The sequence below is a fragment of the Pan paniscus genome, chromosome 17, assembly GCF_029289425.2.
Source record: "Pan paniscus chromosome 17, NHGRI_mPanPan1-v2.0_pri, whole genome shotgun sequence".
Classification (NCBI taxonomy): Eukaryota; Metazoa; Chordata; class Mammalia; order Primates; family Hominidae; genus Pan; species Pan paniscus.
The window spans coordinates 41,216,401-41,244,069 of record NC_073266.2 but is presented as its reverse complement, the minus strand read 5'-3'; the positions used below and the strand labels follow the sequence as shown (position 1 = coordinate 41,244,069).

Below are 27,669 nucleotides of genomic sequence, written 5' to 3'. Positions count from 1 at the left end.
ACACCTCTTCACAGTAGCAAGAGTTCTCTGAAATTGACAAGAGCTACTGGTCTGCTCTCTGGCTGCACACACCAGGGAGCCCAGGGAAATTTGTGGACATCTCATTTCTGTCCCCTCTGCCATGGTACATGGGCAAGCCTTAATCTCTCATATCAACAGAGGGATGAATACCAACCATGTCCCACAGCTGCAGGCTTGGTTTTCATCTCCCCCTCAGTGCACTCTCTCCAAACTGCATAGACTCCAGTGCATCCCACCCGCCTTCCCCAACACTTGGGCTGAAGTACGATGACACGGTCCCCCAGAAGGCCAGAGGAGGGCAGGGAGAGAGGCCCGAAACACAGCAAAGGTCCTGCTAAGCCTGCTGGCAAGTGGATCTGTTAGAAACATTACAGTGCTGCCAGCATTAGCACCACAAGCTGGGAGCAAAAGAAGGCATGATGCCTCGGGACAGAAGACAACAAATGGCCCCTTTAACTCAAAGGAGTCACCTATGCCACAATGCTATCCACAGAAAACTGACATGTGAACCAAGAAACCCACATGTATAGCACATGGAAATTCACATTATTTTTAGTTAAAAAAATCATTTCTGGATTCCTTTGAGGGTACATATATGATATACGTGTTTTCAAACCAGACTTGAACAGGGGAGGAACCAAGCAGACTAGATCTGTGAAAGCAGGATGTAGGGGTGGCCAGTGGTGAGTCTGTGGGGGATTTGCAGGCTTCTCTGGGAGGCTGGCTGCACACACTTCAGAGAGGAACCAGCCCTCTAGCAATCTGCTGACTTTCCTACCTTGGCAGTGGGGGAAATCATAAGCTCCTGAGAGACACCTGTCACACCGCTGTCCTGTAACTCCTGGCCGACATTCACACTGTCCAGTCACTGAGCTGCAGGGCATCTGGTAGGATCCAAGGGCTGAACACCAGCAGGCTGGATGAAAGAATTCAATCAGACTAAGGCGGGGGTTGCAGGTATAGGAGGGGGAAGAACCACGTCCCAGAGCAGAGCATGAGGGTGGAGCCAGAAAGACCCAAACACAAATTCCAGCTCCACTTCTTATGAGGTCGGGAACCTGAAACAAGCCACTCAACTGCTCTAAGCCTCAGTTTCTCCTTCCTTAAATGGGAGTGATACTAATTTTTATTTGATAACTTGTTGTGAGGATTGCATAAGATAATACTTAAAAGAGCTTGGGACAACGCCTATCATAGCGAGCACTCAATAACTGCTAGTTTTTATTGCTGTCATGAATTTCATATTCAGCAAGATTTGCAGGTGCTGGGTGATGGTTTTGGGGATTCTGCTCACCTACAGAAACTGGTATTTGTAGGAGGAGGATGCAGGGAACAACTGATGGGGGATGTGACTCACTGGAGGGCCACTTTAATTCCATATCCCACTTGATATTCCATATCAAGTGCAAGCCATTCCAGGTCAGATCAGCCTACATCTGTCCCTGATCTTCTCTTTCCTCCTCTCTTTATACCTCTTTTCTCAATGTCTAGTGTAGTTAAGTAGTCATGGAAAAAATGGTGCAGGCAACATTGAAATGGATGGGAAAGGCATCCTAGTTTCCTTCCTCCTCCAAGCTGTTACCATGATCTTTGGCTAAGTGATGAATAAACACGTGTGGATGGAGAGAACAGACGCTGGCCATTCATTCTCCTCTTGGCCCCCTTCCCACTGGATCAGGTCCCTACTAGCCTCTATGAGACTAGACTTCTATGGGCTGGAGTTGCACAAGGTCGTCCCCATTTGCATTGCAAAAACCCTTCTTCTGGAGAGGGATGAGCAGTGGAAATGACCTGACTGACTTCTCCGGCTGAAGAGTTCTACATCTTAAGAACTGAAAGAAACTAGAGAGAGCATCTCATTGAATCCCATTATTACATGGTGAAGTTCAGAAGTTAAATGGCATTTTTAAAGTCAATGGATTAGTCTCTAATAAAGGGCTTCAGTCTTTGGAGTCAGACACATCTGGATTCCAGTACCAGCTGTGCCACTTAACAGCCCTGCAATCACGGCTAGTTGCTTAGCTTCTTTAAGCCTCAGTTTCCTCTTCTGTAAACTGGAGCTGATAATAGCACCTACTTTATGAAGTTATCAGAGAATCATCAGCTGTAAGGCATTGAGCACGATGCTTCGCACAGCCGAAATGCTCAAGAAGTGTTCACACTTACTAACATTATTATTCTAATTACCCAAGTCCCCCAGTGCTTGGGGAGGTGCTCTTTACACTTTCCCACACTGAATTAATGAAAATCAATGAATTAGTATATCTGACTTCCAAATTTTTATCCAGTGTAGTGTACACAGTAAAAGATGCAACCTTGTTTGCAAGGTTTCAAAAATTCCATGCTAGTTGGAGCCTTAGGAAAGAAAAGATTCATAAGGTAAAGCCCCAATTCTGGTAATTGATTTACAGGTAGCCTTGGAATCTAAGCCTTGGCGCATGGGGCCCCCACAGGGACGAGACCATGTTATTTTCATTCTCTGTGACAGCCCAGCCCATGTATGGTGAATTTCTCTGAAAGTGCTTTTTAGTAAATGATGGTGAACGACAGAATTTACCTGTGTTGTCATCAGAAACGTAAAAGAAACTCTCACTGATGGAGGGGAACTCGGCTAGTTTACTCACTTACAAATTACCTGGGAGTTTCAACAGGCTATGTGACTTGTTCAGAGAGACACAAGTACTTGCAGACCCAGAGAATTTACTATCATTTCACTTTCCTATTTTACAGTCATCCATCCAGCAGACATTGATTGAAGGCCTACTGTGTTCCAGCAGCACCCTTGCTAGGTGTTACGGTGGAGGTAAATACAAAAACACATATAGTTAGCCTTCCATATCTGTGGGTTCTGGATCCATGCATTCAAACACAGATCAAAAATATTCAGAAAAATACACAACTAAAAAATAACAAAAATAATACAAATAAAATAATAATGTAATATAACTATGTAGCATTTACATTATATTATGTATTATAAGTAATCTAGAAATTTAATTTATATAGGAGGATGTGTGTAGTTTATTTGCAAATACTGTGCCATTTTACAACAGAGACTTGAGTATCCTTGCCTTTTGGTGCCCATGGATGGTCCTGGAACAAATCCCCCATGGATACTGGGTGTTGGGTGTTGACTGTATTCCCTGATCTCTAAGAGCTAAAAATCCAGAACAAAGACTAGAGAATGACTGACATAGCATAAAGCACCCCCACAAGACACTACCCACTCCATATAAAGCATGTCTAATGCTCCCCTAGCTATTGGCAGACAGAAGGACAAACACTCAGATCTCCTACTGCCATTTCCACCTGTCTTCTCTCATGGCCCATAGTCCCAGCTGGCCTGTCTGCAGAGGTTAAGTCTCTACCTAGTGGTAGAATTCCGAGGAAATGTTCTTGGGTTCTACAGTGGTTAATTTTGTGTCAACTTGGCTAACTATGTTGCCAAATGGTCAAACACTAGTCTAGATGGTGCTGTGAAGGTATTTTTTAGATGAGAGTAACATTTAAATCAGTAGACTTTGAGTAAAGCAGATTATCTTCCATCATGTGAGTGGTCCTCATCCAATCAGGTGAAGGCCTTAAGAGAAAAAGACAGATGTCCACCAAGGAAGAAGGAATTCTGCCTACAGATTGCCTTTGGACTCAAGATGCAAAATCACCTCTTGACTGCATCTCCAACCTGTTAGCCTACCTTGCAGATTTTGGACTTGCCAGCCCCTACAACTGTGTGAATCAAGTCCTTAAAATAAAACTCTCCCCATCCCTACACACACACACACACACACACACACACACACTCACACAATATATATTATATGTACATAGGTAACTAGATAAGATCTATCTACGTACCTATCTATCTATCTAGAGAACCCTGACTAATACAGATTTTGGTACCAAGAGAAGTATTCTTAGAGGACCAGAATTTTTTAAATTCATAAATACAGGTAGGGTCTCACTATGTTGCCCAGGCTGGTCTCAAACTCCTGGCCTCAAGTGATTGTCCCACATTAGCCTCCCAAAGTGCTGGAATTATAGGCATAAGACAATGCCCAGCCAGGAACAGAATTTTAAGAATAAATTCTCTGAATTGGTTTGGGGGTTTCTGGAATTGGTTCTCTAAATGACTAGATTTAGAAGCACTAATGACTCTAGTTCCAATAGTGAATAAAGCACTGATAGTCATCGGTGTGATGTGGTAATAGAGATACACAAAAATATCACTATTAGATACTCCTAATCAAATAATTATGATAGGCAAGGTTCTGGGTGACCACGTATTTGATAACATAGAACATTTCCGTCAAACTAATGAGCATAATGAACTTGGCTGGTTGCTCCTAATTGGGCTGGACAAAGTGGGAAAGAAAAGGAGTTGAGGGATTTGAATTCCCACTCAGATGCAGCATAAATGACCTGAAAGTTTCTATGCCTTCCTAGAAAGAAATCCTTATCTCCTACAGCCTCAGAGCTGAGACTGCAGAAAACCAAACCAAGAATCTTCATCCTGCGAGGTCTGAATTGCAATGCAAGTTAAATTCCAAACCTTGCAGAGTATCTGCTGTTAAAGTGGGGGCATAGATTGGGAAGGAATAGGACTTTGAAAATTGCTTTGGGGACATATGGGAAGATCATGACGAAGATGGGGACACTGAACCCCTAAATTCCAATGAGTCTTCTTTGTCAGAAGAAGCAACTGCACCCCCCAACCCATGTTTGAGCAGGTTAACCCTGCTTTGCCCGAGAAAACTGTAATGGCCTCCCCTGAGGGAGCTGTCATGGAAGACCCCACTGATTCTCTTCAGGACCCACCCCCATCCCACTTTCCTTATCCACTCATAACTGGACTCAAATCCCATCAAGCCCTGAAAGGTGAAGTACAAAGTATGACCCATGAGAAGGTGCGCTACACTTCAAAAGAACTAAATGATTTTTCCAATTTAAACAGACAGACAGCAATTTGAGGAATATCTGTGAGAATAGATGTCAAGGATGTGGAAACTGCTGCCATCAAGTTGGAAAACCTAAGTGCAATGGGGGTAATTGGGCCCCAGGTTGGTGGCAGCCAAGTGGTGGCAATAAACCACCAAAAGCAAGGCGGGTGTGGTTACCATAATGGACAATGGAGTTGAAACAGCAGTCAAAATAGTCTGACTCAGAGACCTATGCTGACTAGTTGATCATGGTGTTCCTGGAAGTGAAAAGCTGGGAAGTCTAGCAAATTCTGACTTGCTTTGTAGAAGTGGAAGAGTTGTAGGTCAAATGAACAAGTCTAACTTGAAACATAAAAATGGAGTCATATCCCCTCAATCAATTACCAGACCTGAGCTGGTTTACAGACCCAGAACTCTTTGAATGAAGGGGAGAGTAGGTACTATTGTGGAAGAACTCCACTCCACCGCCAAACATTTATAAGGTAAATCTTTCTCCCAGCCTTTTCCAAAGGGACCTATGGCCTTTTACCAAGGTGACTACACACTGGCAAAAAGGAAATAATCAGATCTTTCTATTCTTTCTATTAGTGGACATCAGCTCTAAATTGACACCAATTCTAGAAGACCCAAAATGTCACTGTGGCCCTCTAGTCAGAGTATGGGTTTATGGGGGTCAGGTGATCAATGAAGCTTTAACTCAGGTCCATCTTATAATGAGGGCAGTGGGTTCCTGAACTCAGCCTGTAGTTATTTCCCCAGTTCTGGAATTCATAACTGGAATATACATCCTCAGCAACTGACAAAATCTTCACATTGGTTCCCTGACCTATGGAGTGGAAGTTATTATGATGGAAAAGGCCAAGTGGAAGCCATTAGAACTGCCTCTACCTAGGAAAATAGTACAACCAAAAGCAATGCAACATTTCTGCAGGAATTGCAGAGATGAGGGCTACCATCAAAGACTTGAAAGATGCAGGGGTGGTGATTCCTACTGCTTGCCCATTCAATTCATCTATTTGGCCTGTACAGAAAATATATGTATCCTGGATAATGACAGTAGATTATTATAAACTTAACCAGGTAGCAACTCCAATTGCGGCTGCTATACTAGATGTGGCTTCATTGCTTGAGCAAATTAACATATCACCTGACACCTAGAATGCAGCTGTTAGTCTGGCAAATGCTTTTTTCCTTCACACCTTTAGTAAAAACCAACAAGCAGTTTGTTTTCAACTGGCCAGGCCAGCAATATACTTTCACTGTCTGTATTAGGCTATTTTTGTGTTGCTATAAACAAATACCTGGGGCTACGTAATTTATGAAGAAAAGAAATTTAATTGGCATAGTTTTGCAAGCTGTACAGGAAGCATGGTGCCAGCATCTGCTTCTGGTGAGGGTCTCAGGGAACTTACAACCCATGGCAGAAGGTAAAGGGGAGCCAGTACATCATATAGCAAGAACAGAAGCAAGGTAGGGGGAGGTATCACACACTTTTAAACAACCAGATCTCAAGTGAACTCAGAGAGAGATCTCACCACTATCAGGAGGACAATACTAAGCCATTCATGAAGGATCCATCTCCATGATCCAAACACCTCCCACCAGGCCCCACCTACAACATTGGGGATCAGATTTCAACGCGAGGTTTGGAGGGGGCAAACATCCAAACTATATCACTGTCCTACATCAGGGGTCTATCAACTCTGGTCCTGTGTCATAATTTAGGTCACAGGGATCTTGATCACCTTTCCCTTCCATAAGGCATCACATCGGTCTATTACATTGAGGACATTATGCTAATTGGAGCTAGTGAACAAGAAGTAGCAACTACTCTAGACTTATTGGTAAGACATTTGGGTGTCAGGAGGTAAAAATTAAATCCAATAAAACATCCAGAGTCTTCTACCTCAGTTAAATTTCTAAGGGTCCAGTAGTGTGAGTCCCAGAACAAGGGAAGGCTCTGCAGCAGGTCCAGGCTGCTGTGTAAGCTGTTCTGCCACTTAAAGCATATGACTGAGCAGATCTAATGGTGCTTTTAAGTGTCAGTGGCAGATAGGGATGCTTTTTGGAGCCTTCAGCAGGCCCACATAAGTGAACGACAGTGCAGACCCTTAGGATTTTGGAGCAAAGTCCTGCCACCGTCTGCATATAAGCCATCCTCTGCAGATAACTTTTTTTTGAGAAACAGCTTTTCACTTTCTACTGGGTCTTAGTAGAGACAGAAGGCTTAACCATGGGCCATGAAGTCACTATGTGATGTGAGCTGATCATTATGAACTGGGTGTTATCTGACCCACGAAGCCATAAGTTGGGCAAGCACAGCAGCATTCCGTCATCAAATGGAAGTGGTATACATAAGATTGGATCCAAGCAGCCTCTACACAAGTAAGCTGTGCAAAGAACGCCACACTCCACACTCCTGCTACATTCCACATCTACAGCATTATGGTGAGTTCCTTGTGATCAGTTAACAAAGAAAGAGAAAACTTAGGCCTGTTTTAGACCAGGTACTGCAAGATATGCAGGCATCACCTGAAAGTGGACAGCTGCAGCACATTTGCGCCTTTCTGGGACATCCTGAAGGACAGTGGTGAAGGGAAATCCTCCCGGTAGGGAGAACTTTGAGCAGTGTGCTGGTTGTTCACTTTGCTTGGACGGAGAAATGGCCAGATGTGAAATTACATATTGATTAATGGGCTGTGGCCAATTCTTTGACTGGATGGCCAGGGACTTTGAAGGAACATGATTGGAAAATTGGTGACAGGAAGATCTGGGGAAGGGTCTGAGTGAAAACCCTCTCTAAATGGCTAAGAAACATGTCCTAGGTGAATGCTTCCCAAGTAGACAGGAGGATCTGTTCTGTGGATACCAGGCAGCCTCTGTCCCATCCACTTCTATCATTGTCCAGTGGGCTCATAACAAAGTAGCCATGGGGGCAGGGATGGAGTTTATCCCTGGGCTCAGCAAAATGTACTTCCACTCACCACAGCTGAGTTCCCAGTCTGCGAGCAGCAGAGACCAATACCAAGTCCTCAATATGGCACCATTCTCCAGGGTAATCAGCTGGCTACCTGGTGGCAGGTTAATTACTTTGAACTGTCCTATCATGGAAGGGGAAGTGTTTTGTTCTTATTGGAATGGACACTTACTTGGATACAGAAATTCCTTCTCTGCATGCAATGCTTCTGTCAAAACTACATTTGTAGACTTACAGAATGCTTTATTTACTGTCATAGTATCCACATAGTATTGCTTCTGATCAAAGTACTCGCTTCACAACAAATGGAATGCAGCAGTGAGCCCATGGTCATGGAATTCACTAATCTTGCCACTTTCCCCACCATCCTGAACAGGTGGCTTAATACAACAGTGGAATGGCCTTTTGAAAACTCAGTTACAGTGCCAGCTAGGTGGCAGTACCTTGCGGGGCTGAGGCAAGTTTCTCCAGAAAGCAGTATCTGCTCTGAATCATTGTACAACATATGGTTTCTCTGATAGCCAAGATTCACGAGTTCAGGAATCAAGAGGTAGAAATGGGAGTGGCATCACTCACTATAAACCCTAGTAATCAACTAGCTTCCAATCCCAGCTGCCTTCTGCTCTGGTGGTCGAGAGGTCTTAGTTCCAGAGGAAGAAATGCTTCTACCAGGAGACGTGATGATCATTCTATTGAACTGGAAGTTAAGACTGCTACGTGGTTTCCTCATTCCTCTGAATCAACAGATGAAGATAGAAGCAATTGTGTTCCACTAATTACCAAGGGGAAAATGAACTGCTCTTCAAAAATGGAGGTAAGGAAGAATATGTCTAGAATACAGGAGATGACTTAAGGTGTCTCTTAGTATTACCATGTCTTGTGATTAAAGTCAATGGAAAACTACAACCCAATTCAGGCAAGACTACTGATGTCCTAGACCCTTCAAGAATGAAGATTTGTGTCACTTCACCAGGTAAAGAACCATGAGGTGCTTGCTGAGGGCAAAGGGAATATGGAATGGGTGGCAGAAGAAGGTAGTTACAAATACAGTTTGAGTATCCCTTATCCGAAATGCTGGGACCAAACATGTTTTAGATTTTTTATTTTTTCAGATTTTGGAATATTTGCATTATACCTGATTGGACATCTGAAATTTGAATATTCAAAATCCAAAATTCTCCAATGAGTATTTGTTTTGAGCATCGTGTCAGCACTCAAAAAGTTCTGGATGTGGGAGCATTTTGGATTTTTGTATTTGGGATGCTCAACTTACACCAGCTATGACCATGTGACCTGTTACAGAAATTAGTATTTGTAATTGTAGTGCGTATTTCTTCCTATTTTGTTATGAATATGTTTTTTCTGTATATGCGTATGTTATATGTATGTAAAACAAAAATCTTTGTTTTCCAACTGAACAGCAAAAACTCAAATAATGTGATTTAAAAGTGGGCAAAGGATATAAATAGACATTTCTAAAAAGAAGACATACAAAAGGCCAACAAGTATACGAAAAAATGTTCAACATCACTAATCATCAGGGAAATGAAAATCAAACCCACAATGAGATATCATCTCCGTTAGAATGGCTATCATCAAAAAGACCAAAAATAGCAAATGCTGGAAAGGATGTGAAGAAAAGGAAACTATTATACATTATTGGTGGGAATGTAAATTGGTACGGCAATTATGGAAAACAGTATGGAGGTTTCTTTAAAAACTAAAAGTAGAACTACCATACAATCTAGCCATCTCACTACTGAGTATCTATCCAAAGAAAAGGGAATTTGTATATGAAAGGGACACCTGTGCCCCCATGGAGGTTTTTAGGCTCTAAAATGCAGGTAACACTTTTTTTCAACTTTTAATTTAGGTTCAGAGGGTACATGTGTAGGTTTGTTAGTTATATGGGTAAACTGAGTGTTGCTGAGGTTTGGTGTATGAAACCAAAAAATCGCCCAGGTACTGAGCATAGTACCTGATAGGTAGTTTTTCAGCCTTCACCCACCTCTCATCCTCCTCCCTCTAGAAGTCCCCAGTGTCCTCCCATGTCTATTATTCTCATCTTTATGTCCATGTGTACTCAATGTTAAGCTTCTACTTATAAGTGAGAACATACGGTATTTGGTTTTTCTACTCCTGTGTTAATTTACTTAGGATAATGGCCTTCAGCTGCATCCATGTCGCTGCAAAGGACATGAGTTCATTCTTTTTTATGGCTGCATACTATTCCATGGTGTATAAGTACCATATTTCCTTTATCCAGTTCACTGTTGATGGGCATCTAGATTGATTCCATGTCTTTGCTATTGTGAATAGACCTGTACCCCCATGTTCACTGCAGCATTATTCACAATAATCAAGATATGAAGTCAACCTAAATGCCCATCAACAGATGAATGGATAAAGAAAACGAGGTATATATACACAGGGGAATACTATTCAACCATAAAAATGAATGACATCCTGTCACTTATGGCAACACGGATGAGCCTGAAGGACATTATGCTAAATGAAATATGTCAGGAACAGAAAGATAAATTCTGCATGTTCTCACTCATATATAGAAGCTTAAAAAATTTGAGTTCATAGAAGTAGAGAACAGCACAGTGTTTAACAGAGGCTCGGAAGTGTAGGAGGGGGGACAGGGAGAGATTGCTTAATGGATATGAAACTACAGCTAAATGAGAATACATTCTAGTGTTCCCTAATACTGCAGGGTGAATGTGGTTAACAATAATTTAGTGTATACTTTCAAAAAACTAGAAGAGAGGATTTTGAATGTTCACAAAAGAAAGAAATGAATGTTCGAGGTGATAGATAAGCTAACTACTGACTTGATCATTACACACTGTATCCATGTATGGCAATATCACTCTGTACCCCATAAATATGTACAATTATTACGTGTCAACTAAAAATAAAAGGAAAGTCATCTTTTCTTTTCTTCCCTCTCTCATCTCCTTATCATTCAACCTAAGATGTATTGACTTAATACCACAGTATTGAAGTTACAGGATATCAAGGGGAAGCTCGAACATCACCCGAGGACTTTATTTCTTCTTCTGGGGAAAGGGTTAGTGTATTTTCAATTGTATCCAGGATAGTTGTATCATGTTAGTCAGAATTGTGTCTTGTTATACTCTTTATTGACGATTAAGTACTGTTTCAAGAAATGTATATGAGTGCCAAGTTGGCGAGGCAAGAACTAGTGTTGGGTAATTTTACATGTTAACTTGACTAGGCTATGATGCTCAGATGTTTGGTCAAATGCCAGCCTAAATGTCACTGTGAAGGTATTTTTTAGACGAGATTAACATTTAAATCAGTAGACTTTGAATAAAGCAGATTATTCTCCATCATGTGGGTGGGCCTCATCCAATCAGCTAAAAGTCTTAAGACAAAAAGGCTAATGTCCCCTGAAGAAGAGGGAGGAATTCTGCCTCCAGACTGTCTTTGGACTTGAGCTGCAGAATCAACTCTTTTCTTGGCCTTCAGTCTGCCAGTCCAACCTACGGATTTCAGACCTGTCAGCCCTCGCAATCGCATGAGCCAATTCCTTAAAATAAATCTCTCTCTCTCTCTCTCTCTCCATACGTACACACACACCTCCGATTGGTTCTGTTTCTCTAGAGAACCCTGGCTACTACAGGCTTGTTCTGCTATTTCTGCCCTAAAGGAAAGTCAATGCAGAGGAAAACATCCATGCGGGCATTAGGGTAGCTGCCTGGAGCGCAGTGGTGGCAGCTCCACAGCATAACGTGGGTGACACAGACACTGGCCTTAGGACCACAGGGGTTGTCTGGGGAGCCAGAAGACCCAGTTACTCTTTGGAGGTAAAAACAAAGACTTGAACTTAAAAGCATTTGCAGTGTTTTAAAATTGTGAATTAATCTGGCAACACGCTTCTCATTTCAATCCAACTATTAGTAAAAACTGCCAAATCCCAAACACCAACTCTAGCATTGGCAGCCCTTTTCTCACTCTTGGAAATACTATAAGGCTTTAAAAATATTTCAATTCTGCTCTTCGTTTTGCTCTAGGTCCCTCGGAGTTTCCGGAGTATTTTACTTCTTGTCTACTCCTCATTGTTTCTGCTTTAAGAAACTTACTCTCAAGAAGAAGACAAAATAAGGATCACCAAAAAAAGTCTTTGAAACAATGATCACAAAGGTCCTAGAGGACAGGGGCTTGTCTGTCATGCTCTTGAATACCTTCCAGGATTAAATGTAGTCCTGTTCCACAGTACCTGCCAAATAGCTGGTTGTTACATGAGAGAATGAGTAACTATTGAAATCCTTCTTCAGGTCCAGCCCTGCATAATTCTTGATATGTGTTACCTCATTGTATCTTGCAACATTGCTATCAGACAGACATTGTCATGAATAATGCCTTCCTCTTCACCTGCAGTAATAAGCTCATGAGCGAAGCAACACCATATAGATTCTTGTAGATGATGGCCAAACAGAGCTCCTTAGTGCTTGAGGGATGCTCTTATTGCCCATGATCTTGTAGAAAGGCCGATTGGCACCTTGATCTTCAGTCAAAGCCAAAAGCCAGCCATCAGTTCCACAGTACTTAATCACTTCTCCGGCACTGGGCTTTGGATGAATAAAATCTACAGAAAATCCTTAGCCTTTTCTGACCAATCACCTCAATGTTCTCTTAAACAAAAATGAATTACAAGGAAGGGCCAGTTCAAGGCAAAACTGCACAAAACTTGGCTTCAGGCTGCTTCCCACTGCCAGCCCAGTGGTCTCTGGTTTTGCCCTGGAAAGGCTGGGAGCTTCTCCCAGGAGCATCACGGCCAAAACCTTCCCTGGCACCATTCCTCGTCGGCAGGGCACTTCTCCTCCCCTGGCCGGTGTCTGACTCAGGAGAGTATGTTAACAGGGAGGAGGAGGTTAATCTCTCACTGACAACATATTTATAGGACTTTTCTAAAGAAAGACTGGATACCACAACCCAAAGACTACATCAGACTCTAATGGGGATGGTTCTGGGCCCTGGGTCAGGTCACGTCGGTGGGGTTGGGGGAAGCTGCACTTCCGGGTGCCTTCAGTTCATGTCATGAAAGGACCACCCGTTTCCGCATTCCCGCCTTCCTACCCTCTGTTCCCAGTACTAACTAGCTGTTGCCTAGCAAGCTGCTCCAGAAAAGGAGGGGAAAGGGGAATAGAAAGGAGGAAAAGAGGAAGAGGAGGAGGAAGAGGAAGAAAAAAATGAAGAAGAGTAGGGGAAAAAAGGAGGAGACGAAGGCAGGAATGAGGGATGGGGAGGAGAAAGAGGGAAGAGTAAACCCCCTAAATAACCAAATTAACTGTTGTATTCTGTGGTTGAAGATAGAGTCAAAAAACCCACAAACATAAATACATATTTTATATACATATAGACAGTTCTCAAATCTGATCTCATATATATAATTTGATTAATTTCCCAAGAAAGAAAACCATAGGGCACTTCAGTGAGTCAAAGTCAAAATGAAAAAAATACTGCATTGTACTTAGGAAAGTCTGGAGTAAATTAATTTAATGCAAAACATAAATCCAGGACTGCAGTTGGCAAAAGCAGCTTAGAAGGGTTTTAAAATTCTCTTTAAAGAAGATTTTGAATTTTTTTTTTTTTGAGATGGAGTCTCGCTCTGTTGCCCAGGCTGAAGTGCAGTGGTGCGATCTTGTCTCACTGCAACCTCTGCCTCCCGGGATCATGCAATTCTTGTGCTTCAGCCTCCCAAGTAGCTGGGATTACAGGCATGTGCCACCACGCCCAGCTAATTTTTGTATTTTTTAGTAGAGACGGGGTTTTACCACATTGGCCAGGCTGGTCTAGAACTCCTGACCTCAGGCACCAAACTTGGCCTCCCAAAGTGCTGGGATCACAGGCATGAGCCATCACACCTGGCCAGATTTTGAAAGTTTTTAAAGCAAGAAAGAGCAAAGCAGTAAGAACACTTTTTGGCTAGAATATACTGGGCCAGCTGATACACCACTGTGGGCCATGGTGATTGGTTGTAAATTTCAGTGGGTCAAGTAATCAATTCCCTCTAAAAAAAAAAAATCACAATAGCTATCAGAAAAAAAGGTAGTTACAAGACAAGGAAGGCCATCACAGACAAAATGTTGCATGCTCCCAAACTCTTACCAGAATGGTTCAAACCCAAAACAACAAACTGCAAGGTACACCTCAACAGCACACGAGGCAGTGAATTTCTTGCACAGCTCAGAAAACAGCTCTTAAGCATGGGCAGGCTTCTCCAAGGCTGGATGTGTATGTACTAGTCCTTCACTTGAGCCACGACTTTAGACCACAGAGAATCCAGCAGAGGCTGACCCCAGACCTTCACCCACCGGGGCCAGAAGCATGTCTGCTGGTGTCCTCCAGTCCCTCTCTGAGAGGCTTGATAGTCTTTTCTTTTCCCTCTCATGCTTCCGGTGAGGTCAGAAGAGTTTGGTAGACCTTTAGAAGCAGAGGTCCAAATCAACTCTACCAAAAATATCAATGAGGCCAGGCATGGTGGCTCATGCCTATAATCCCAGCACTTTGGGAGCAGAGGTGGGGGAATCGCTTGAGCTCAGGAGTTAAAGATCAGCCTGGGCAATATAGTGAGATCCCATCTAAAAATTTTAAAAATTAAAAAAAAATCAATGGGAAGATAAACACTTATTTTTAAAAGGGAGTCCTGGCTCCAACCATTTAAAATAAGAGATAAGACATTATATTCATGTACTGCAGCTGATTAAAGAGCTTTTTATGTCAGATGTCAGTTTCTTAAGGAAAAGAATGCTACAGTTAGACCTCACAAGGTTTCCCAATCTTTCTTAGGATTGGTCACTTTGGGGAACTATGTTTTCTCAAAGAGCTGAGGATTTTACTGACACATAGTTTTGCCACCCTGTCTTGGCTGTGGCACCTTGATTTTACCATGGGGGAACCTCTCTTCCCTTGCTCCATTCATGCTGTTCAGATGGTGTTGACCCCACTTCTAGTTCTGTGGATATGGAGGAAGACTCAGGTTTGGCCAATCAGAGCACTGAATTCCACGGCCACAGGACTAATTCCAGAACTGGCATGTGGTCCAATCAGAACCAGATGTGTCCTGGTGGAAAGTATACTCTTTTCCTAGTCTTGAACCTAGAAGGATATGTATTAGTCACCTTGAGCTGCCATAACAAAATACCATAGACTGGCTGGCTTAAACAATAGAAATTTATTTCTCCAGTTCTGGAGGCTGGGAAGTCCAAGCTCCAGGTGCTGGCTGGTTCAGTTTCTGCTGAGGGCCTGCTTTCTGGCTTGTAGATGGCCACCTTCTCACTGGGTCCTCACATGGTAGAGGGAGAGAGAGAGAGAGTGAACAAGCTATCTTGTGTCTCTTCTTATAAAGACATGAGTCCTATCAGATCAGGGCTCCACCCTTATGACCTCATTAAACCTTAATTACTTCCTTACTCCAAATACAGTCACACTGGGGGTTAAGGCTTCAACATATGAATTTTTAGGGACACAATTCAGTCCATAATAATGTGTGTCTAAGTGCTGCTGGCTGCCATTTTACTATCATCTGAGGCCTAAGAACGAAGCCAATATACAAGATAGCAGAGTTTATAGATTAAAAAAAAAAAATCTTTTAAGCCCCTAGATCAAGCTATTCCTGAAACCAAATATGCCTGGACTTTTCTATTACTGCCAAGAAGTTATTTTTGCCTTAAACAGTTTAGGTCTAGTTTTCTGTCACGTGAAATTGTAAAGAGTCATAACTGACTCTCTAACCACCAAACTATTAACTATTAGTTAACTATTTCATCTAGTACTCATTTTAACTATTAACATTTTAACTATTTAATCTAGTACTCTTACTCAAATGTATTTTATACTTTCCTTCCCAATGAAGCAGGTATATTAGACATAATTTAACTCTTTTTCATGACCTACAGCTATCACTATAAATGCCCATTTACTTAATCTAATAGTGATACCCTCAGTATCTTCAGAATTGGGTTAGCTTGTTTGCCCTTCATTCAGTGGCCCCAGGCTGCTATACATCTTAAGTTTCATGTCTGCCTGTCTGTTTTCTCCCTTGCTATGAATGTTTCGCCTCAGTAATCTTTTCCCTGTCTTCTAATTTTATGTTTCTAATTTGCCATGCAATTGGCTTGCAAAACAAATAACTAAATTTAAAGCAATTATTTTTTAAAAAGGGAGGGGGGAGACTAGGCTGAGAGAGGGCCTATGGGATTCCTTCTGTGTGCATCTTTGGAGCTGTGCTTTTCCACTTGACAGAGATTGTGGGGGTGGGGACCTAACTGCTTGGTTTTTACCTTTGCTCCAGATACATGGCCACATAGCCAAATTCTAACTGGATGGAATAATACTCTGCTGAAGGTCAAAGAATTATAACATACATTTAAAAATATGGTTTTTTGTGAAAATAATGTCGAGAGTTTGTGGGTTTTTAAGAAATCTACGTTTATATAAGCAGAATATTAAAAATAATAGAATTCCCTAGAAACAAATCAAAATCATGGAGTCCCTTTAAGGAAGCCATGGTAAATGAAGCCACATGGAGATGCAACTGACTGTTAGACAATTAGTGTATTCAACAAGCACAACTCCTGCTGTCAACTAACTCCCACGGCCCTTTTCAATTTCACATAGTGTGGGTGACTGTCTCCCTGCACCTAGATGAAAACTCTAGGAGTTGCAGGGTTTGTCAGCACACTCTTAGGTAAGAGAACAGAAAGTAAGTAGAAATCCAGTTTAAAGTCGAATCTCCTGTCCTCCAGCTCAGACCTGATTCAGGCCAAAATCCCACAGTAGGCAGGAAAGGTGGAGAGGTGAGTGGTAGGAGTGGGCTGGGGGTGGGAGTGGGCATTCTTTCCCCACAGCTGGCTTCAACTTGGTGGGGGAGGAAGAAGAGGGAAGAGGAAAGAACTGTTGTGGTGTCATGATATATAGCGGTTTTCGCCCAGTTTCTGGCTAGTAACTCCCATAGTCCTTGTTACAGTCTTTTGTTATAAGCTTGGGTGTGTTAGGCCTTGGGACAGGCCTCTGACCTTTTCCTGCCCTTTTTTAACCTGCCCCAAGGCAGGACTCTGATCTTCCCCCACCTTTGTGATTGTGGGTCTTAAGACTCTCCCCAGAGAGGGTCAAGTCTATACCCGGGGGGAAGGAATGCTGATGTCAGGAAGCTTCCTTAAAAACCCAGGAGGACAAGGTTCAGAGAGCTTCCAGATAGCTGAACATGTGGAGGTTCCTGGAGGGTGGGGCCCAGGGAGGGCATGGAAGCTCCCAGTCTCTTCCCCCATATCTTGTCTTATGTGTATCTTCATCTGTATCTTTGCAACATCCTTTATAATAAACCAGTAAATGTAATTTGGTGTTCTCCTGAGTTCTGTGAGCCACTCCAGCAAATTAACTGAATCCAAAGGAGGTTTGCAGGAACCCCAACCTGAAGCCGCTTCGTCAGAAGTTCCAGAGGCCCAGGCTTGCAACTGATGGTGAGGGAAGGAGGGAGCAGTCTTGGGGACTGAGCCCTCAACCTGTGGCATCTGGCACTGTCTTCAGGTAAGCAGTGTCAGAATTGAATTGGAGGACACTTGGCTGGTGGCTGCTGCTTGGTGATGGGAAGAGACCCCCACACATTTGGTCACAGACATTTTCTTCTGTGTTGATGGTTGTTGTGGTATGAGAGTAGAGGAAAAACACAGTTAGAGGAAAGAGTTTTTCCCCACACAATTGTTCTTGGACCAGCCCTATGCTAATCTCAAACTGGCTCTTCTTCCAAGGATGCTGTCTAGGGCCTCTTGGTGGTCGTCTGCTGAGCACCTCTCTCCTGCCATTCCCTTGTCCCCCAGGGATTCAAGCCTCTCTATTTCTGTTGCTTGTGACTCTCTCCTCAGCCCACAACTGCTTCAGCCCCTGGGCTTTGGATTCACCATTTCTTTCATTTTCTGTTTCTGATGCTTTGACATCTTGGGGCCTTGCTGACCCTGGAGGGACTGCCCCTCCCGGGGTAAGCCAATTCCCGGAGATAGTAAACAACCCTCCAGAGAGCTGCTTTTGGAGTGCACACCGACCAGTCCAGAGCATGGCCCCACCACCTCCTCTACCAGCTCTCACACTCTGGTATTCCCTGCCCTAATCACCCCAGGGCCAGGTACCAGACAACTAGGGGTAGCCCCTATGTCCCAGCACCCACTGAAATATTCAAACTAGCCAATCCTAAACCTGCTTATCCCTGCCCATTCCTTAATGTGGAAGTGCTCTGTCTACAGTTCCTTCCCCTCCCTCTGCCTCCAAACCGACCCTGATGCTTCTCCACGTGGCCCCTACAGCATGACCTGCCCCTCCTCTGGGAACTGTATCTTCTCAATAGCAGTTGTCTCCCGGTCTGCTGTCCTTACTGAACCCCAAATTTCCTATTAATACACTCTATTATAAAACAGGCATCTGGACAAATACTTCAGCTGCTTTGGATGGGATCTCCTGATGTCTCTGAGCAGACCTATCGGGCAGGAACCAAGACACTCACCTGGATTCCCCCATATTTGGCTGTGGGAAACACCTACACATCCCTTGCCCCAGTACACTAAGTACAGGCCATTCCCAATGCGGCAATACTCTCCCTGCTCTGCCTCAAGCAAAAAAGCATCCAGCTCTTAGCCTTTGGGTTTCCAAGCCAAAGTCTGGCCACAAGCACCTCTGCCCCTCCCGAGGCTTCCCATATGCTATGGTTTGGATGTGGTTTGTCTTGCCAAAATTCATGTTAAAGTTTCATTGCCAGTGCAGCAGTGTTGGGAGATGAGGCCTAGTGGAGGTGTTTGGGTCATGGGGGTGGATTCCTCATGAGTAGATTAATGCCCTCGGATTAGTTACTGTGAGAGTGGGTTGTTATAAAAGCGAATCTGGCTTCCTGGACTCTCTCTCTTGCATCCTGTCTCATCATGTGACCTCTGCACATGCTCACTTACTGCTCCACTTCACCATGTTTTGCCCCAGTATGTGGCCCTCACCAGAAGCCAGCCAGATGTGGCGCTATGCTCTTGAAGTTCCCAGCCCGCAGAATTGTGAACTAAATAAACGTCTTTTCTTTATAAACTACCCAATCTCAGGTATTCTGTTATAGCAATACCAAATGGACTAAGACACATCAGAGGTCCCTCATGCGTTTTGAGGTGAGGAAGAAGGGTAAGGAGTTCACGGCAACAGTTTCCTCCATAGATATCCACCCCCTCCCAGATTATCTCTCCTCCACTCTCCTAACCTTTTCATAATCCTTTGAGTGTGAGAGGCGAAAGTGTCGTAAAATAAATCAGGTCTCTGGACATTTATTTTGAAAATCTGCACATAGTGACTTGGCCTTGGAATTTTGTATATATCATTGTTCAGGGACAATACTTCAATGTTAACATTTTCAAAGAGTGATATGGGTGGTTTTTAAATATTTTCCTTATATTTACTTCTAAATTCAAGAAGTTTTCTTTACTACTCATATGAAGAATATCAGATGATTTTCATTTGAAAGAGTGACTCTAATGAAAGGCAGATTGTCATACACATTTGTTTGTTTTTTTGGGGGGTTTTGTGGGTTTTTTTTTTTTTTTAGACAAATTCTCAGTCTGTGATGTTCAGGCTGGAGTCCAGCAGTGCGATCTCAGCTCACTGCAACCTCTGCCTCTCAGATTCAAGCGATTTTCCCACCTCAGCCTCCCAAGAAGCTGGAAATACAGGCATGCACCACGATGCCTGGCTAATTTTTGTATTTTTTTAGTAGAGACAGGGTTTCACCATGTTGGCCAGGCTGGTCTTGAACTCCTGACCTCAAGTGATCCACCCACCTTGGTCTCCCAAAGTGCTGGGATGACAGGCATGAGCCACTATGTCTGGCCTATCATACACATTTGTGAAATCCCAATTATCTATCATTTTTCCCCCTACAAAAGATCCCAAGCTCAACCTATTAATCAAAGCCAAGCATCTTTAAAAAGTAACTGTATCTGCTGCTTACATTTCTAGGTAGCTTGCTGGTAAGGTCAGACTGAAGTCTCCACACTCTGAGTTATGTAAAGATTATAGGACTTTGAAATTTATACTGTCCTTTCTCCTTGCAGGGTTTAAGGAAGAATAGTAAAGACAATATCATGGATTAAAGATAAAACAGGAAGCCAGGCACGATGGTTCACACCTGTAATGCCAGCACTTTGGGAGGCTGAGGCGGGCGGATCACGAGGTCAGGAGATTGAGACCACGGTGAAACCCCGTCTCTACTAACACAAAAAATTAGCCGGGCGCAGTGGCGGGCGCCTGTAGTACCAGCTACTTTAGAGGCTGAGGCAGGAGAATGGCGTGAACCCAGGAGGCGGAGCTTGCAGTGAACCGAGATCGCGCCACTGCACTCCAGCCTGGGCGACAGAGCGAGACTCTGTCTTAAAAAAAAAAAAGATAAAACAGGATATGCATCTCAAACTAGTTCTTCATGTTTATTTCTTTGGTCCTTGCTCTTTATAGATAATGGTAAAAAATAAGACAGAGTGCTTTCTTGCCCTTCAAACAGGTTTGGGAAGGAATTATGCAGTGTATACTGGCACAGGAATATCTTCATGGGGAAAATGGATTCATCAGATTATTGCTGCAATTTACTGAGCAACAGTTTCCAGCTGAATGAGAGTAAATTCACCCAAATGTTCTATGACTTCAGGTTATAACTATTTGAGAGTCTGAAGCCGCAAGACCAAAGAGCAGAATAAAAGAAAAGTGACAAACTACTCAGAAAAGAAAAGTGGCAAACTACTTCCCATACTCAGAAGCACAGATAAAATCCTTCAGGATCTTTTAGCACAGCAGTTTCCAAACTTTTTGGCCATATTCACAGTAAAAAATACATTTTACATTATAACCCAATAAACACACACACACTAATAGATGATAGAGATATCTAGCAAAATATAAATAACTATGAACAAGAACTTTGCAAGAGATTTATTTTCTCTACACTTATGATGCATTCTAATAATTTCTAGTCTATTCTATTTCATTGTAATGCTGGCCCATACCCTCTAAATTGATTTCTCTATCCACTAATGGACAATGAACTGCAGTATGAAAAGCTCAGCCTTAGAAGAATAGACCTCATGCTTCTTGATGTCCTAGATCACTAGGTGATGAAGGGGTTTAAAGAACAGAATAGAATTCCTGCTGTATACCAGGCTGAGAGTAAAGAAATGTGGGTGCTACTCACACCCTGCAACTATCTACTCCCTACGTATTCTCCTGGGTCTCCGAATGGTTGCTATAAAATAAGTACTTGTGATTTCAATTCCTTTTAACTCTAAAATTCAAATGCACATTATGTGATCATCACTATAAAAACATAAGAGAGATGAGCATCAAATTTACAGAGATAAGGCTGACAAGTGTCTGGGGAGGAAGACCCCTTCTTTAGTGTGTTGGGATTCCACCTCCCACCTCTGCCTTATCTTTTTCAAACAAGTTTATTGAGATAAAATTCATATACCATACAATTCACCCATTTAAAGTGTAAAGTGTGCAACTTAATGTTGTTTAATATATTCACAGAGTTGTGCAACTTTTGGAACAATCTAATTTTAGAACATTTTCGTTCCCCCTAAAAGAAATCCCATATTCATTAACAAGTCAATCCACATTGTCCACTACCTTCACTCCCAACCACAAATCTGCTTTCAATCTCTATAAATTTTCCTATCCTGGACATTTCATATAAATGAATCACACAATATGTGACTTTTGTGACTGACTTCTTTCATTTAGCATAATGTTTTCAAGGTTCATTCATGTGGTAGCATGCATAAGTACTTCGTTCCTTTTTATTGCTAAATAATATTCTATTGTATGGCTATACCACATTTTATTTATCTATTCATCAGTTGATGAGCATATGGGTTGTTTCCCCATTTTGGCTATTTTGAATAATGCTGTTATGGACATTCATACACAAGTTACTCTGTAGATGTGTTTTCATTTCTTTTGGATATACACTGAAGAGTAGATCTGCTGGGTAGCATGGTAACTTTATGTTTAACTTTTTCAGGAATAGCAAAACTATTTCCAAAGTCACTGTACCATTTCACATTCCCACCATCAATGTATGAGGGTTCAAATTTCTCTACATCCTTGCCAACGCTTGTTATTGCCTGTCTTTCTAGTGGATATAAAACGGTATTTCATTGTGGTTTAGATTTGCATTTACCAAATGACTGGTAATGTTGAGCATCTGTTCATATACCAGTTGGCCATTTGTATATCTTCTTGGAAGATAATGTCTATTCAAATCCTTTACTCATTTTCAGGTTGCCTTTTTAATTATTTTTAATTTTTAAGTATTGAGTTGTAAAAATAATAATATATCCATATATATGGATTATTTTATAATAATATATCCAGATTTTATATATTATATATGTGTGTATATGATACTAGTGCCTTATCAGATATATGATTTGCAATATCTTTTTCCATTCTATGATTTATCTTTTCACTTTTTTGATAGTGCCCTTTCGAGTGCAAGAGTTTTTAACTTTGATGAAATCCAATTTATCTATTTTTTCTTTTGCTACTTGTGCTTTTGTTGTCATATCTAAGAAACAGTTGCCTAATTTATGGTTATGAAGATTTATGCCTATATTTTATTCTAAGAGATTTATAGTTTTAGCTCTTACGTTTAGTTTCTTCATACATTTTGTACTAATTTTTGTTTATAGTATGAGGTGGAATCCACTCATGTTTAATGTTATTATTGATAGTGTTGGATTTACCTTGGCCCTTTTGCATTTTATTTTCTGTATATCTCATGTATTTTTTGTTCCTCTATTCCCCCTTTATTGTTTTCTTCTGTATTAGATATTTTCTAGTGTAATTTTTACTCTGTTTCATGACTTTTTAATCATTTTTTAGTTACTATGTTAGTGGTTGCTCTAAGGCTTACAAAAAGAAATCTACATTAGTATCATATTGATTTAGTTCCAGTAAAATAGAGAAATTTTACTCTTATTTAGTTCTATTCCCTCTCCACCATTTTTGTACTATTGTTATTATACATATTATGTCTCTCTATATTAAAATCCAGCAATACATTTTTATAATTATTAATTTATATAATCTATGTTTTCTAAGGAAGATGATAGAAGAAAGGAGATCAAGCATATATTTATAGAGTGTCTTTATAAACTCTATTTATCCTTTCTAGTTCTCTTTATTTCTTCCTATAGATTTGGTGTCATTTTCTTACTCCAATACAGCTTTGTTCTCACCTATCTCCTTTGTGCTACTGTCAAACATATTACATTTTTATATGATATAGGCCCCATATTTATGTATGTATGTATGTATTTGTATATACAGTTCGTATACTTTCTGTTAAAATCAGTCAAGAGAAGAATGTATAAAAATATTCAATTATACTCTCTTTTGTAATTTTTACATGTTATTCAAATTATTATTTGATGGTACCTGTTTCAGTTTTAAGAACATCCTTTATTATGTCTATTATTTCTTATAAGTCAGGTTGGGTGAATTCTGTTAGTTTTTGTTCATCTGAGAAAGTCTTTACTTAGCCTTGATCATGAATAGTAATTTTGATGGAAGAAGATTCTTGGTTGACAGTTTTTCCACTTTCAGCACTTAGAATATATGCTCTCACTGCCTTCTTGCCTCTATTGTTACTAATGTTACTAATGAGAAGTCAGTTGTTATTCTAACTGGTGTTCCTGTGTTCATAATGAGTCTTTTTTTTCCTGCTTTCAAGATTTTCTCTTTGTCTTTGTCTTTCAAAATTTTAATTATGATTTTAACTATAATATGTCTGGCTGTGTGGATCCCTCTGTATTTATGCTATTTGGAGTTCATTAAGCTTCTTAGCTGTATAGATGGCTTTTCATTAAATTTAGTAAGTTTTCCACCATTATTTCTTTGGCTATTTTTTTCTATTCCTTTTTCTCCTCTCTTTCTGATGCTCTCATTACACATATGTTGTGCTTAATGGTATCCCATATTTCTTTCAGGTTCTGTTTGTTTATTTATTTATTTATTTGAGACAGGGTTTCACTCTTGTCACCCAGGCTGGAGGGCAATGGTGCGATCTTGGCTCACTGCAACTTCTGCCTCCCAGGTTCAAGCAATTCTCTTGCCTCAGCCTCCCAAGTAGCTGGGATTACAGGCACCTGCCACCATGCCTGGCTAATTTTTGTATTTTTAGTAGAGACGGGGTTTCACCATGTTGGCCAGGCTGATCTCAAACTCCTTACTTCAAGTGATCCACCCCCCTTGGCCTCCCAAAGTGCTGAGATAACAGGCATGAGCCACTGCCCCCGGCCTGTTTATTTATTTTCATTCTTTTTTTCTTTCTGTTTTTAGACTGCACAATCTCCATCAATCTGTCATTAAGTTTGCTGATTCTTTCTTCTGCTAGCTCAATTTACTGTTGAGCCACTTTAGTGAATTTTTCATTTCAGTTATTATACTTTTCAACTCCAAAAGTTCCATTTGGTTATTTTGTAAAACAATTTCTATCTCTTTATTGATATTCTCTATTCAATTAGATGTTGTCATCATACCTTCCTTTAATTCATTAACCATGATTTCCTTTAGTCTTCTATACAGATTTATAATAGCTGCTTTAAAGTCTGCTAAGACTACCATCTGGCTCATTCAAAAGTGGTTTCTATTGTCTTCTTCTTCCCCTATGTATGGGTCACACTTCCCTCTTTCTTTGAAATTCTGCTATGCTCTACAAGTGGACACAGGTGGAGGTGGCGCCATGGTCTTCTCAGTTTTCCTCTCCCACCATAGATCCCTACTCTATGAGCCAGCTTGGGTAGGGTTGATTGGGATCCCAGAATTCTCAGCCTGAAGTGCCTAAGTTAGAGCTCCTACCCTACAAGTGGAGGGGTGGTGGGTAAGAGAGAGCTGGTCCTCTTTGCTGAGCCCACCTGGAATAGGGCTTCTGCTATACAGGACTGCAGAAGGTTGAGAAATATCAGTGGCCTGCCCCTCCCAAAATGAAACAAACCATAGGCCCAAACTGGGGCACAGGATAAAGAGAGTGCCCATCTTCTTGGCAACACATATGGGTAGATTTTCTATAAAACAGATTTGGGGATGGATAATGAAGGGGGTCATGGCTGAAATGTCACAGAGACTCTCATTTCTTACCTAGATTCAAATTTTCTTAAGTAATTGTTTCTTCATTTGCTATATGCTCTTATGACCATTAACAGAGACTTCAAACAATTTTTTAAAATATTTTCACTGGTTAATTTCTGTTTTACTGAAAAGAGTATCTACCAACCTCCCTCCTCTGTTGTTATGGAAGTCCTTCCTCCCCTCTGCTTTGTCGTGAATACATTCATGCATTTTCTACCTACCTTAAAATAAATTAGCTCTAGTAGTGGAGAAATGTGGAAAAGAGCATTCTTAAAGTGTTGTATTATTTATTCATTATCTTTGTATCCATAAACACAAGCTTTGTCCATATGAATAAGTTAGAATATTTGTAATTCATTCTACCAGAATGAATCTGAAGTTGTGGCTGGTAAAAAGGAGGAAAAAAAGAAACCCTTTGATATATTTTCAGCCACAAGAATGTTTTGCACACCAGGAGCCAGCAGGTAAAGGAAAGGTTTGGGGTATGGGATTCAGGCATTTAAACAAACAGGGAGATGGCTGGAACTGGGACTACAAGCTCTTAAAATGATGCAGAGGGAAGTATAGGTCAGGAGAAGAAAGGTGCAAGTGAATAGCTAACTTATGAACAATTACTTCCTCAGTTCTAAGAGCTTTACCTGTCAGTACATATGTAACCCTCACAACAATGAATTATGAGACAGGCACTATTTTTTGGAAACTGAGGAACAGAGGGGTTAAGTAACTTGCCCAAGTTGATAGCTAGTGCCACCCCTGCTCTTCACTACCTTGTCCTCCAGCTTAGGGGAGGGAGTTTTTCATGCTTACAGTTCCTTAGTGTGGCTGACCTTGCAGGTGAGATGACCTAATACCTATTCTAAACTCCTCCAGTGTTCAGAGGCTGGAAAGCTAAAGACAGCACTTCTCAGACTCTGTTGGGGCAGGGCTCTGGATGCCAATTGGGTTTGCAAATTGGAAGTGTGTGAATAAGATTAGACCGATGGGAAATAAGGAGGAGGCTGCATCCTGTAGCTGGCTGAGCATTTATGCAGCTGTGCTCTGACTCTGACTTCCTGGATGCCAAGAGATGAAGTCACCACCCATGGGCTTCCCATCCTTGCACTGGGACATAGCAGTCTGGGCTTAAAACCCAGCCATTCCATTGGAGGCCTCCTTGGAAGCCCAGCCTAGAGCCTGCTGCTCTGGCTCTTAACAACTCCTCTGGGCTAGCACCTAATTACCTATAGTAAATCTCTTTCTTTTTATAGTGTCTGAAGTGGTGTTTTATTTCCTGCCTTGATCCTGGACTGATAATCTTCTCCTCTTTCTCCTCCCTTCCCCTACACCATTGTCTGCAGAAAGAAGAATAATGTCAGACAGTAGAAAGGAGGCAGGGGAGAATAATTTGGGCAAATTCATTCATTCATGTGTTCACTCACCCAGCATTGAGTGCATACCTGCCATGCTCTAGGGACCGGACCAGACACCTCCTCCTCCCACCTTCCATTCCCCCTCAGCGACCCTTGCCGGGATGGGATACTAGGATACAAACAAGTGGGGAGGAGGGGGGTTGTGGTCTCATGTCTCTATGGTTTGCACGTGCTGTCCCCTCTCTCTAGAACACCCTGCCTCCTTCTGTCATCCACCTTCCCATCTTTCTAATCTTATTCACGCACTTCCAATTTGCAAACCCAACTGGCATCTGGAGACTCGCCCCAACAGAATCTGAGAAGTGGTGGTAGGTTCCTAAATGCTGTTCAGATACCACCTCCTCTCCAGAGCCAGGATTTGAACCCAAACAGATTATTTCAGAGTCCATGTGCTTAACTACCAGGGAGGAGGCAGGGTAAGGTTGGAAAGAAGGGAAGTGACAAGGTCCAGGTAGGACCATCACATGTAACATCCATATATAAGCCAGGGGCCCATTTATTAAACTGCAAGCCAGACAGCTCTGCCAGAAAGATCTGCATTTCCTCAGGAGGAAATTTATCTTGAGGGATTGATTATGAATATGCTATGTTCTGCCCACTTACCTTGGCAAATAGGGAATGAGTAGAAACCAGAGCGGCAGGTATCACATCGAGGGCCCTCAACCCCAGGGCGGCACAGGCACCGTCCGTGGGCATCACATATTTCAGGGAGAACACCTTCCAGATTACAGTCACACCCTGCAGAAGACAGGAAACTTTCAGAAGGGGTCTCCATCTTCCATCACTTTCTTAATTTCTCCCTTCCCCTAGGTTTCTATCATGGGAATATAGATTATTAATTATCTATGGCTGTTAAACATTCTTAACGCAGAAGACTACACTGCGTTGAAGGGAAATTTTTAAAAATTCACAAAAGGTCAGAGATATCATTAAAAAAAACACGTAAGGATGGGCATTCATTTGCAAACCATTCTTTTAACATCTATTCCTGTGGAAACATTTTATTTTCCCTCTAAAGCCGAGCTTTGTAAAGTATAACTTCAATTTAATAGATTCCCATCTCATGACAATCGTGAATTAAATGTATTTCTTCCTTCCAGTTTTTAGAAGGAAAGAAACTAACATCAATTCAGCCCTACTACATATCAGG

The 27,669-nt window shown here is 41.7% G+C and overlaps 1 protein-coding gene across 1 annotated transcript in view; it reads right to left on the bottom strand.

The window, feature by feature from the left end:
* LAMA3 (laminin subunit alpha 3) overlaps positions 1 to 27,669 on the bottom strand; it is a 268,808-nt gene that overhangs the window by 145,460 nt on the left and 95,679 nt on the right. Inside the window, exons 12-13 of the mRNA XM_063597229.1 lie at positions 27,123 to 27,257; positions 800 to 937 (exon numbers count right to left, since the gene is read on the bottom strand). Coding sequence (XP_063453299.1) covers positions 800 to 937; positions 27,123 to 27,257 — 273 coding nt within the window. The remainder of the gene's footprint in view (positions 1 to 799; positions 938 to 27,122; positions 27,258 to 27,669) is intronic.